A 13684-nucleotide genomic window follows, 5' to 3' on the forward strand; every position below is an offset into this window, starting at 1 on the left:
GCTACAATCTTCAGCCAGAACTGCCGAGTGGATGATCCATCTCGGCCTCCTCCAGGAGGTCCCCAGCATTATAGATGCCAATCTTCAGCCAATTCAATTCATTCCACATGACATCAAGGAACGGTAGAAGGCAAAGGTTATGGGCCTTGACAATATTCCAGCAATAGTACTGGAGACTTGTGCTCTAGAACTTGCCGCGCCTCTAGCCAAGCTGTTCCAGTACGGCTACAACACTGGCATGTACCCAGCAGCATGGAAAATTGCCCAGGTATGTCCCGTACACAAAAAGCATGACAAATTCAACTTGGCCAATTACCGCCCCAACAGTTTACTCTCGATCATCAGTAAAATAATGGAAGGGGTCAGCAACAGTGCTATGAAGTGGCACTTGCTTAGCAATAAACTGCTCACCGATGCCCAGTTTGGGCTCTGCAAGGGCCACTCAGCTCCTGGCCTCGTTACAGCCTTGGTTCAAACATGGACAAAAGAGCTGAACTCCCGAGGTGAGGTGAGATTGACTGCCCTTGACATCAAGGCCGCATTTGACCGAGTGTGGCATCAAGGAGCCTCAGCAAAACTGGAGTCAATGGGAATCTCCACTCTTTGGAGTCATACCTGGCACAAAGGAAGATGGTTGTGGTTGTTGGAGGTCAGTCATCTCAGCTCCAGGGCATCACTGCAGGAGTTCCTCAGGGTAGTGTCCTCGGCCCAACCATCTTCAGCTGCTTCATCAATGACCTTCCTTCTATCATAAGATCAGAAGTGGAATGTTCACTGATGATTGCACAATGTTCAGCACCATTTGTGACTCCTCAGATACTGAAGCAGTCCATGTACAAATGCAGCAAGACCTGGACAATATCCAGGCTTGGGCTGACAAGTGGCAAGTAACATTCATGCCACACAAGTGTTAGGCAATAACCATCTTCAACAAGAGAGAATCTATACATCGCCCTTTGACGTTCAATGACATTACCATCACTGAACCCTCCACTATCAACATCCTGGGGGTTACCATTGACCAGAAACTAAACTGGATGAGCCATATAAATACTATGGCTACGAGAGCAGGTCAGAGGATAGGAATCCTGCGGCGAGTAGCTCACCTCTTGACTCCCCAAAGCCTGTCCACCATCTACAAGGCACAAGTCTGGAATACTCCCCACTTGCTTGGATGAGTGCAGGTCCCACAACACTCAAGAAGCTTGACACGTCCAGGACAAAGCAGCCCACTTGATTGGCACCACATCCACAAACATTAACTCCCTCCACCACTGACGCACAGTGACAGCAGTGTGTACCATCTACAAGATGCACTGCAGGAATTCGCCAAGGCTCCTTAGACAGCACCTTCCAAACCCATGACCACTACCATCTAGAAGGACAGGGTCAGCAGATGCATGGGAACACCACCACCTAGAAGTTCCTTTCCAAGCCACTCACCATCCTGACTTGGAAATATATCGCTGTTCTTTCACTGTCTCTGGGTCAAAATCCTGGAACTCCTTCCCTAACAGCACTGTGGGTGTACCTACACCACATGGACTGCAGCCGTTCAAGAAGGCAGCTCACCACCACCTTCTCAAGGGCAACAAGGGATAGGCAATACATGCTGGCCCAGCCAGCAAAGCCCACATTCCGCGAATGAATTAAAAAAACAGAGAGCAATCGAACACTACACAGGGAACATCATGAATACTCAACACCCCCGAACACATCCCCCACCCCCACAACTGCCCTCCACAGGTCTAAGGTTAGTTCAAGCTGTCAGTGCAACTAGAAACCCTGTGAGCCGACTAGGTTTGAAACAAGCAACATTTACGGAGCATCACGAAACATGGCAGCGATAGGAATAGTTGCCAAAAACATGGCACACATCAGAACTAAGTGACTGCAAATGTTTTGAGTACTCGCTCCTAATCGTTTGCGCAGTTAAAATTGGGATTATTACAAGCTTCTCTCTTTTTTTCACTTCTCTTATTTATATTGTGCATCATCTGTAAAAACAAAGTAATGAAGAATAAAAAAGAAGGAAATATTGATGGGATGGCTGCTGTCCAAGTGCCACTACAGACTGACTTTTTTTGGCACTCGCATTACATTTGTAACAAGTTTAATGTTCTATTTAAATTTGATTGATGTGAATGTTTTAAATGATGCACTTCGGCAAGAGACTCCCAGCACATAAATGAACTCTTCCTTCAGTATGATTTACTTCACAGAACAAGAGCAGTTTGTCAAGCTAGCATCTCTATTGCACTTCAATATGGATGCCAAAATGAGTGTTCATTAACCGTGAATGATCTATGGATAATAACCTTGGAGGGAGGAGGGATTGTGAGGAGGAAGATGGAGAGGAAGAGAGGGAGGAGGAGCAATGTGTGGGGAGGGGAGGTGAAAGGATGGAAGGAGCAAGTGATTGGGAAAGATAGGTGGAGAAAGAAGAGGTGGAGGGGCAGGCAATGGGGGATGAGAAGGCAGGGGAAGATAGAGGGAGCTGGGGGGGGTGGGAATTGAGAGGGAAGGGGAAAGGATAGACAAGAGAGAAAGGGGAGGGAGAATGAGAGGGGAAAGTATGGGGACGGGGAGGGGAATGGAAAAGAAAGGATTGAGGTGGGAGAATGGGAGGAAAAAGTATAGAGGGAGTGGGTATAGGAGGGATAGAAGTGGTAGGGAAAATAAATTCTGCAACACCTCATTTGGAATTTGAAGACTTTTGGGTATAATTTATTTTTGTAAAACCTGATTTAAAGCATTTGATGGGAGCCTGGTCTTTACTGCAATCATGTTTCCTCTTCATCAATGCAATGTTTAGGCTTTTCCCTTAGATCCTAAATCAGTTGCTTTTGGGCTCAGTACAACACTAAATTCTCCTTTTCTTTTCACTGCCAATGATATCGTTTAAAATCTTTGCTATCTTTTGTTTATGAGTTCTTTAACATTTTAAATGATCTTTCCTATTGGTATAAATCTTCCTCCAAATTCCTTGACCGTAATCTTCTGCTAAAACTCCACTTTTTTTCTTGTACTCTGGACAAAATCCTTTCTGTCAACATATGTAAAGTTCTAAAATAAGTTTGATGCCTGATTTTTCTTTCATTACGCTATTGATCCAAGAGGCCTCAGAAACTTGCCATTACATCACCTGTCACTGGAGGGCAAAGTGAGCCAAACTGTAGCCCTCTCCATGACTATTTCCTGCATTGTGCCATTACTCACCTCAAGTCGTCCTTTTCGGCTGAGGTCACATTAACATCAGTCATCCCTTAACTCTTGTTGGTGGGGAGCTCCATTATTGTACATATCAGACAAGAAAGAAAAGCTTGCATTCCAAAGCATCTTGCATGACCTCATGGCATCCCAAAGTGCTTTACGGCCAATGGGGTACTTTTAAAGTGTAGTCACTGTTGTAATGTAGGAAATGCAACAGCCAATTTACGCAAGGTCCCACAAACAGCAATGTGATAGCGATCAGGCAATCAATTTAGTGGTGTTGGTTAAGGCATATACTGACCAGGACACCAGGAGAATATTCCTGCTCTTGTCTGAATTGTGTCATGGGAGCTTTTATATTTAGTTGAGTGGGTAAAGTAGGCCTCAGTTTAATGCCTCATTCGAAAGCAGCGTATGCTCACTATGGCACTTGAGCGTTAGCACAGATCTTGAGCTCAAGTCTTCAGAATGGAACTTGAACCCTCAATCATCTGACGCAGAAGCAAGATTGCAATCACTGGGCCACAGCTAACACCTTCTAACAAAGTTGTAATAAAGAACTGGCCATCACTTTGAAATCTACTTTGAGTCAAGTTCTTGGACTCACTACTAAGATTCAGTATTTTGCACGAGATGTTACTGGTGACAAGATTAGTGTAAGAACATATAACACATCCAGATCTTTATCCACTATGTTAACCCAAGCATCATGCACAAATGTTAAGCATTTGTATGCTAGTTATCTCCAGGTAAATACTAGTTGTTCACTACCACTAATTTTTCAGGTCAGTTGTTTGAAGGGTACTTTAGAATATTGAACTTCATCTTTTCCCCTTCATGTTTATAAATTTATTTTCAGTTATAAGAAAAAAAGCAGGGGTAAGCCTTATTGCCCCTTCAGTCTGCTCCACAATTCAATAAGATGATGGCTGATCATGTCTCAACTCCACTTTCCCTATCTGTCCACATCCCCATTACCCCGATTCCCTTAGTGTCCAAAAATCTATAGATCGATAGATAGGTTGATTGATAGGTAGATAGATAGATAGGTAGGTGGATAGATAGATAGACAGATAGACAGACAGACAGACAAATAGACAGATAGACAGACAGACAGACAGATAGACAGACAGATAGATAGAAAGAATTGTTGGGATGTACACAAAACACTGCATCACTTTCTCAGTGCTGTGCAGTTGAAGTGACAAATTATGGGGTGAGAAACTGCCCTGTTGTCATGCAGGCTGCTGGTGCAACATAGAACAGGGCTGCCATTATAGAGAGTGTGTGGCTTGTGAACAGAACTTAAACAGCTTAAAGCAATAGCAAATGGCAAGTTGTGTTCTATTGGGAAACCATGGACTTGTTTCTTCAGCTCATCTATATGCAAATCAAGACCCTACCTTGAGTTTGCATTCAATTGCCAACTGTAACAGAGGAAGGATTTTTTTTTAATGTATCATAACATTATTTTACTTTATGCGCCCGGGACTCTTAGTTTTGGTTCTGCTGCCGCAGGTTTGATTGGAATGTACATAGGTGCCAGCTCCTCTCCAGCATCTCAGTCAAGTAGCCGTTCTGAGTCAATGGGCATGCCATCTTTCTGGGAGGGCATCATGGTAGAGTCCATTGTGTTTTCCTGCACTTACTGACTGAGGTAGCTAGATAGTGATCGGTTGCAAATACTCGAACTGATCATTCTTAATTCCTACCAGACTCGATCCTGAACCTAATTGAAGCAACTTGACTGCCCATTCTCCCCCTTTTGATTTTCTTCTTTCCCCCATCTCTCGGCTCTGTACTTGCTTAAAACATGTTAAATCTCCAATCTGTTCCACATTTGACAAGAGATCATCGACCTGAAACACTGAGCTGAAACACTGAGCTATCGACATCCTGAAGCTCACCATTTATCATAAAGTGAAATGGACTAGCCATATGAGTACTGTGGCTACAAGAGCAGGTCAGAGGCTAGGAATCCTGCGATGAGTAACTCATCTCCTGACTCCCCAAAGCCTGTCCACCATTTGCATGGCACACGTCAGGAGTGTGATGGAATACTCTCCGCTTGCCTGGCTGAGTGCAGCTCTAACAATACTGAAAAAGCTTGTCATCATCCAGGACAGCAGCCTGTTTGATTGGCAACACATCTAGCACCTTAAACATTCACTCCCTCCACCACTGACGCACAGTGGCAGCAGTGTGTACCATCTACTAGATGCACTGCAGCAACACACCAAGGCTCCTTTGACAGCACCTTCCAAATCCCGACCTCTGCCACCTGGGAGGACAAGGCCAGCAGATGCATGGAAATGCCATCAGCTGCAAGTTCCCCTCCAAGCTACACGCCACCCTGACGTGGAACTATATCGCTGTTCCTTCACTGTCGCTGGGTCAAAATCCTGGAACTCAGCACTGTGGGTGCACCTACACCACATGGACTGCAGCGGTTCAAGAAGGCAGCTCACCACCATCTTCTCAAAGGGCAATTAGGGGTGGGCAATAAATGCTGTCCTTGCCAGCGACGCCTACTTCCCTTGAAAGAATTTTAAAAATCCCGCCAAAAGCGTAAAATTCACCTTATTAATTCTGTTTCTCTCTCCATAGTTCCTGTCTGGCCTGCTGAGTGTTTTCAGCGTTTCCTGTGTTTACAGGCTGTAAAGCATTTTTTGCGACATCCTGAGGTTGTGAAAGGCACTGTGTTAATGCAAGTCTTTTTCTTCACTGATGACTTATTGGCAAATGTTACCAGAGCCTGAACATGTGCCTTCCAAAGTTGATGGGCCAAGGGATGGGAATGGGGTGGTTGTTGATAAAGTAAAAGCCTTGGCAGCATCGAACTGCTACTTATTACTTTGCAAATGGTCTCCGCCTGAAAATCAATTGAAGACTATTCTTAGGGAAGGTGCAGGTCAATATCTGTCTGCACATCCTTGCATCCCCTCACTTAAGCCTTTGATTGGTTTGGTGACAGTAGCTGTTAAAAAAAAACCCATTCTGCCCAACAAAGTTCTGAGCTAAAAACAAAAACAGAATTACCTGGAAAAACTCAGTAGGTCTGGCAGCATCGGCGGAGAAGAAAAAAGTTGACGTTTCGAGTCCTCACAAATGTGTACAACCTCAGGCAACTTACGAGAATCACACTGCTTACAGAAGAAATAAACATTTTTGGACTTAAATTGAAGCCATAGTGAAGCAGCGTGTCAACTATTAATTGGAATTTGAGTATTGGAAAGTTTGCAACAAGCTCATATATTTAAACAGGAAGAAATTTCACCAAAAGCAAAATCCATCTCAAGCATTGCATCCAAAATACTTATTTTGTAAATTTTGAGGATTGAAATGATTTGATGTTGATTATAATTAATTATAATCTATATTCATATAATTTAAAAGATGAGTAATCTTAATGGCCATTATTAAATCTACTACATTTTAAACAATGTCACTGGTCAACAGTAATCATGTGACTACGTCACTTGTTACTTTCCAGCATTCTCATTGATTCTAGCTAACCACATGATCAATCAGCTAGTTCCACAATTGATTGACATTACTCTGGTCCAATGATGGTAGTGAATGTCCAGGAAGGGGGTGAGGGAATGTGGTAGATTTCTGTTTATGCAGTATTGACTTATCAGCCCCGATAACCACATGACACTTTTCGTGGTAACCTCTGAAAGTTCTTCCTGAGCACTGCGACAATCAAAGAATCATTGAGTTATTAAAGCAGGAAGGAGGCCATTTGGTCCATCAAGTCTATGCTGGCTCTCTATAGGGCAATCCAATCAATTCCATTTCCCCATTCTATCCCCGCAGCTCTGCAAGTTTACTTAGTGCAAGTACGCATCCAATTTCCTTTTGAAATCATTCATCACCTCTGCTTCCACTGACCTCATAGGCATCGAATTCCAGGCCATTACAACTCACTGCGTAAAAAAGTTCTTCCTCACATCCCCTCTACATCTTTTGCCCAAAACCTTAAACCCGTGTTTCGTAGTCTTTGTACCTTCAGCTAATGGAAACAGTATTTCTTTGTCTACCTTATCATAATACCTGTCATAAATATTGTACACCTCTTGTCAAATCTTGTCCCAATTTCCTTTGCTCCAAGGCATATGATAAAAAAAATACCTGTCTAATCTGCCACTGGTTCCTAGTATTTATGTGACTTCAACAAATAATATGGTCATAATGATAAAATTGTATCAAGACTGATTTTTCTTGGCTACAAAAAAATCCTCCAAAAATGAATTTACCACCATCATAAATAAGATATGGGGAAATGAGGATTCAACATCTTCTTCCCATATATAATGTCATATTTTACAGATAGGTGTATTGAGACTGGTGAACATTGGATTAGTTGGAAATAAGTGAACATAGTAGAAGACATATCCATTTACAGAATAAAACTCCTGTCTAGGTATGTGTACAAATCTTAGTTCCTGTTGTTATAATGTTGATTGATGCTTCTCATGTCGGCAGTTACAATGGAAACTGGTTATGTAAATGTTTTAAATGGAAATTTCTCATGTAAATACTTATCTGTCATGGTATAGTTCCAAGCCTCCCAGCACAGGTGGCACTGGGGCACCTCTCCACTTCTACATGGCCGTGCCTCTACTGGCTGGCCTCCTTAGCCTCCAGCCCTGTTTCTTTGCTGACTCCCAGATCTTTGTTCCGCTTCCTTTGGCTTCACTTCCGCTTTTTCTGCAACCTACAGGCCTGGTGTGGTCTGAAGTCCCGTTTGTTAACACCCTGTCTACCCAGACCACACTTTGGAACCCCATTTCTTCCCTTTGAGGCTGGATTTTGAAGTACAGGAGCAGGACACCCAAAAAGGCACTCTCCGTGACCTTATAAAAAGCCCAGGCTATTTAATGGTATTTGCGTCTTAAGTGACAAGGGCTTCCCAACATCAACATCCCAAACCCCTTATCAAAACTGTCCCGGCTCTTGAAAAGTTGGCACGGGGTCAAGGTCAGGAATTTACTGTTGAAGTACAAGGAGGGAATTTTTCTAAAGGTTAAAGCACACAAAAAGAACACAAAACCTTTCACTTAAACTGAAATGCATTAGGAAGGCCTGGGAGAGGTTCTGAGCATTTACCCTCCATCACTCCATCCCAAGAACCTGTTCCATCCCTGCCTAGCTCTCCTGTTCACCCTCCTCCCAGTTTCTACCCCTAGTGCCCACCCTTTGCATTTTGCCACCCAGCCCTACAGCCTTTGGCAGCAAGCGCTCATTCCCCCTCCTGCACCACAATCTGCCCATCATCCCCTTTCCAAACGTGTCTCACCAGAGGACAACCATGCATCCCTGTTCCTCAACATTCCCTCTCCCTCCACAGCACAACTCACCCTTGGCCTCATCCCGCCCCAGGCAGCACCAAAAGATTGCAACCTGTGTCCTAGACCCCAGTCATCTCCCCTCCAAAAGGCATATGTAATTCTTCTTTTATAGGGCGTGGGTGTCACTTGAACAGAGTGGCTTGCTAGGTCATTTAGAGTTAACCACATTGCTGTGGGCCTGGAGTCACATGGATGGCAGATTTCCTTCCCTAAAAGACAGTAGTGAATCAGATGGGTTTTTACATGAACTAGCTTTATATTCTAGATTTATTAATTAATTGAATTTAAATTCCACCAGCTGTCATGTGAATTCATGCCCCAGAGAATTAGTCTGGGCCCCTAGGTTGCTAGTCCTGTGATGATACCACTACACCACTGCCTCCCCTTTTTTGTTGACCTTCAGCATTGCCCATGTCCCTCTACTGCTGTTCTTTGTCCTTCCTCTCTCCTTTTTTCCCATCATTTGCCCTCTCTGTTTCCCCCCTACCGCCTCTCTACTCTCACAGCATCCAGCAGCTCAAAATCTTTGATCGCCAGACCGCATTTCAGCTCCTCCGATGCCCCAGCCCGAGGAACAGGCAACATAAAGACAACATATCGTCAAAAGTATTAGAGGAAGAGAGAGGACCAGAAGAGGGAAATAAACTAGGGAGACAAAAAGCGAAGGAATACAGTTAGGTAAAAGAGAGAATATATCCTACGAATTACAGTGAACAATGTTATGGGAGGTCTACTAATTATTAAATTATCTAATTATTAAAAATCATTGACTATGCAAACTTCCTGTTCACAAACCTTATTTCCTGTATCACATTATTTGAATAATGCTTTTGGTCATACAAATTGCCCATTAAACATTGAAAATTAGGTGGGGGTAGGTGGGTGGAGAGGCAGGGAGAAACCCATGTCAACATTTCATCAATTAAATCAGTCAAAATGCTTTATTGAAAATGCTTAATTTGTCAGCTTTTCTCCATAACAAGAAAATAATTTTGAAACAAAATAAGAAATGCACAAAATTACCGATTTCTCACTTATCCATTAAATTATCTTTTATGTCTTTTAAAATTATCTATAAAATCTTTGCTTCAAAGGCTTTAAGCTCTCCAAAAGCCGAGGGCACATGAAGGCACATCTGAGCACGTGCAGTGTGTGAATTTTCCCATGACGTCTCAGTTGCATTTAGTTGGCCAACTGACACAATAGTTCTCTCAGTCTCTACGTGGCAGATTGATTCGTGGATTTTGTCTGTCAACCCAAACCGATCCTGGAGATCAGTGGTGTTTTCAGAAGCTGAGCTGGAAGACCTCATTGCTTATGTCTGTATTTCCACTGGCCTGTAACACAGACTGCAGTACAGAAGCTTCAGTTAGCAATCCTGCTTTTCTCTGCCATGTCTGCAACATCTCCAATATCTGAAAATGGGAAAAGCAGTCTCATTAAGAACAGAATTATAAAGAATTCATTTTTCACTCCAAGAGACCCCTGATTAAGCTGCACACCTGCCAACCCTACTCATCCCCTGTGTTTATGGCACCATGTCTATAACAGCAGGGTTGAGAAAACGGACAACTAAGCTAATGAGAGGCTGTTTAAACTGTTTAATTGAGGTGGGCAAAAGGCTAGAATCGAATTTCCACCACTGCTAACTGGTGAGGTAGCACAAAATGCCTTTGTGAAAACTAATGGCTAGATTTGCTGGGGGTTTGCCAGCAGTGATGTATCTAGCCAGCAAACTCTCCTCAGATAAATGGACTGACAATTGAGCTACACTATATGTTATCATCTCAAAGACTACAGTCTTTCTAGTGTAGTGTTTTTATTGAACTGAATGTATCATGGCTGCCCCCAGATATGCCCTCATGGTAGAGGCTACATGACTATGGCAAGCCAGGTAGGACATGTAGTAATGATTGCACTTCAAAACCCAAAATCCCCATCATGAACAACAGACAACTTTGCATGCACTATCATGTGTAACTGTGAGTTACCCAAGTTACCCATTGCACCACAACTGTTCTCATGCATTAACAAACTGCTCGTTATTCTTGATAGTCCCTGCAACTGCATTGCATACATAGCTGTTAAATTGTTCAGGTCTCTTAATGGTATGTGAGCGCCTTGGTCACTTTCACAGCCACTGGCAGTGGATGCCCTCCATGTTCCCATGGTGCCAAATCTTGCAGCAGGTAGCACATGTGACCGACCAGTTCCCTAGATATACAACACTGGTTCTCAGTCATCTGCAGGAATGACAAGTGCCGTCTATAGACCCTGGGTCTAGCAAGGCACCTACAAGCGATGGCTCTCTGTGGATCTTCAGTTGCAAGTGTAGCAGGTCCCCCCGCCCCTTCATCTTGAGGGTGGTGTTCGTCCCTTTGCCCGAATTCACATGATTCTGCAAACTGTGTTACTGCAGTCACATACTGAGCCCTAATGTTGAACACATACTGTTCATATAAGTTACGTTTACTTGGGGTTCAAAGCAAGCCTTCAAGGCTTTCAAAATTTCTGCAGTCTGTTTTTTCTGTGCTTCAGATAGATTTAGGGTGGAATACAATTTGTAGCAGTCTCTCCCCAGCAGTGTTAAAAGTATTGCTACTTATACTGGCTCTGGCTTGTTAATTAAACCTGTTGCAATCTCATAGTTTTGCCATTGCAAGTGGAAAAATTGCCAGTTCTGCTGCATATCTCCTTTCATTTTGATGAAAGCTGGGAGTGGAAAATTTACAGTCATTTTTATCTCACCCAATATTTTACTTGCAGCTTCCAGCTCGTGTTAGCTTTTCCTTGTCTGTTTTTTCTCAGCAGCTTTTAGCAGGTTGGAACATTTCAGTGTTCCTCTTCGGCAGCTGTGTCTTCTCTTCCAGCTTTCCAAAACTCAATCCCAGCTCCAGTTCTGACGTCATGGGTGGAATCGTCTGATCCTGTTGGCAGCGGGCATCATGGTGGGCCGGGGAGTGGGGGAAACAATATGCAATATGGCAACAAGGCCAAAAATCGGTTTCACGCCATCATGAAACCAGTTTGAGATTGTCTGCTCCACCTGTCAATGGCAGACTACCTTTACCCCTGCTGCACGTCAGGAATCTAATTTCAATACTTTAGCATTTCAGTATAAGGCCTGCTCGCAGGAATCATCCCCCCCCCCCAAACTGGATCATCTGGCACCATGCCTACGTGCTTCACAACTGTATACATTGACGTGTGCGTGGTGAGCTAAACGTCGAGGGGAACTTGGAGCAGCGTTCGATCCCTTAGAGAGAGCTAGCTCTGTGCAGGGACGCCCTTTAAATTTGCTGCCCGAATTATTGAAGGACTGAGGTGACGGCAAGGCAGGCGAAACAGAGGATGCCCCGCCAGCGATCCAACATCCTCCCCATGAATGCATTATTAATGTGGCAGGACGCAGTGGGAACGGGACGATATTGCGCAAAAAGCCGCCATTGCGGCCAGCGGGTAAAGCAAATTTTCACTCTCCCCATTGCATTTAGTGTTAATCTGGGATGATTCTGCCCCTTGTTATGAGTTCAAAGGCGACAATCTTTCTAGTGCATGTCTTTATTGAACTGAATGTATCATGACTACCCCCAGACATTCCCTCATGGCAGAGGTCACATGACTATGGCAAGCCAGGTATGGCGTGTAGTAATGACCCAAAGACTGTACGTGCTGGTGGCTGGAGAAGTTTATTGTGGTGGGTGAGTACTTTTAGCCTTCATTTTTGTCAGAACCTCACAAGGTGGTTGTACATTAATATAGTTCAAGAATTAAAAATTTTGAAATATGTTAAGGGACCAGTGAGGAACTAATAACTAGAGGCATGTAAGTGAATAAAAATTAAAGTGTTGGGAGGAGACAAAAGGACTACAAATCAGCAATTGCCTTCCGTTACCTGTTGATTGATCTCTGAATGTTTGCCTTCAAAGGCATGGCTCTCTTTCTCTAGAAAGCCCAAATTATTGGCTAGAAGCTTCCAGTCTCTCTTTCGATCTGACATCTCACTGGCAATCCTAAGCAGCTGTTCGTCTGTCACTCCCGAGGTCTCCTGTGGAGCTGCAACATTCTGTGAGACAAGCAAGCAAGGAGAGTGCGGGGTTAACTGCTGACCCACAGTTTCAGAATTCATTGACACGCTGCAGAGTGAAAGCCCCAAGTCTGCCTGAACCCAGAATAAACAACTTGTGTGTATAATATGTATAAAACACCTTTTGGGATATCCTAATGTACTTCACAGCCCGCTTTAGAAATATAATCTAATATAGGCAAACATAGCAGCCAATGAGAAAAATGGACAAATAATCTATTTGGTGTGTTCATTAAGGGATAGGTTTTGGTCAGAACACTGGCAGATGTCCCCTACCATTTTTTGAATCCTGCCAATGTCTGATTTTTTATATTCATCTAAGTAGGCAGATAAAGTCTCAATTTATTGTCTCATTTAGAAAGAAAGCACAGCCCTTCCTTATTAGTGCTCTGAAGTTTCAACCTCAATTATTTACTGAAATCTTTGAAGTGGGGCTTGAACCTATGACCTTCAGACTTAGGAGTAAGAGTTTTGCTGCTGATCCAACACGAGCACCTATATTGGTGCTGGCCCAGACTCTGAAGAAACAGGTGCCAGTGGTGGTGGGTGGCTAAGTGTACGAAAGCTTCTAGATAGTGGTTGTTTGGATCTCGGTAAGGGTGATCTACTACTCTGGTGATCACAGAATCACAGGGTGGAATCATCCCAGATTTGCACTAAGTACAGTAGGGGACGTGAAAAATTACGTTTTTGTGCCATATCATCCACTTCCTGCCTCATTAATTATGTAGCGACAGGAAACACGCCGCCTCTCTGGCGGGCAGCCTCCGAATCACTCACCACTCCGTTACCTCACCATTTCCTCACTCCGGGTCCCATATCTGAACTGCAGCCACCCACACAGTTCGCAATGTTTGCAGCCCAGGACTGCTCCAGTGAAGACATGGCCCTGAAAGCCAAGGAGAGTTCAGTGACCCGTCACTGGACTGCCTTTCTGAGGCCCGCCGTGATGTCCTCCACCCCTGCTCTGGCCGCAGGAGGTCCAACAATCTCACCACTCTTGCTTGGGAGGAGGTGGCATGGTGGTCAG

General features: G+C 43.9%; 1 protein-coding gene across 2 annotated transcripts in view; it reads right to left on the reverse strand.

Moving 5' to 3' along the window:
• Nucleotides 1–9486: 9486 nt before the first annotated feature.
• Nucleotides 9487–13684, reverse strand: part of LOC144680941 (uncharacterized) — a 91258-nt gene continuing 87060 nt past the window's right edge. Inside the window, exons 4-5 of one of the 2 annotated variants that reach the window (XM_078542556.1) lie at nucleotides 12463–12633; nucleotides 9487–9982 (exon numbers count right to left, since the gene is read on the reverse strand). In XM_078542556.1, coding sequence (XP_078398682.1) covers nucleotides 9854–9982; nucleotides 12463–12633 — 300 coding nt within the window. In that variant the 3' untranslated portion in view covers nucleotides 9487–9853. The remainder of the gene's footprint in view (nucleotides 9983–12462; nucleotides 12634–13684) is intronic. The other variant, XM_078542644.1, reaches the window with a different exon arrangement.

The sequence above is a fragment of the Cetorhinus maximus genome, chromosome 1 (genome assembly GCF_964194155.1).
Source record: "Cetorhinus maximus chromosome 1, sCetMax3.hap1.1, whole genome shotgun sequence".
In the NCBI taxonomy this organism is placed as follows: domain Eukaryota; kingdom Metazoa; phylum Chordata; class Chondrichthyes; order Lamniformes; family Cetorhinidae; genus Cetorhinus; species Cetorhinus maximus.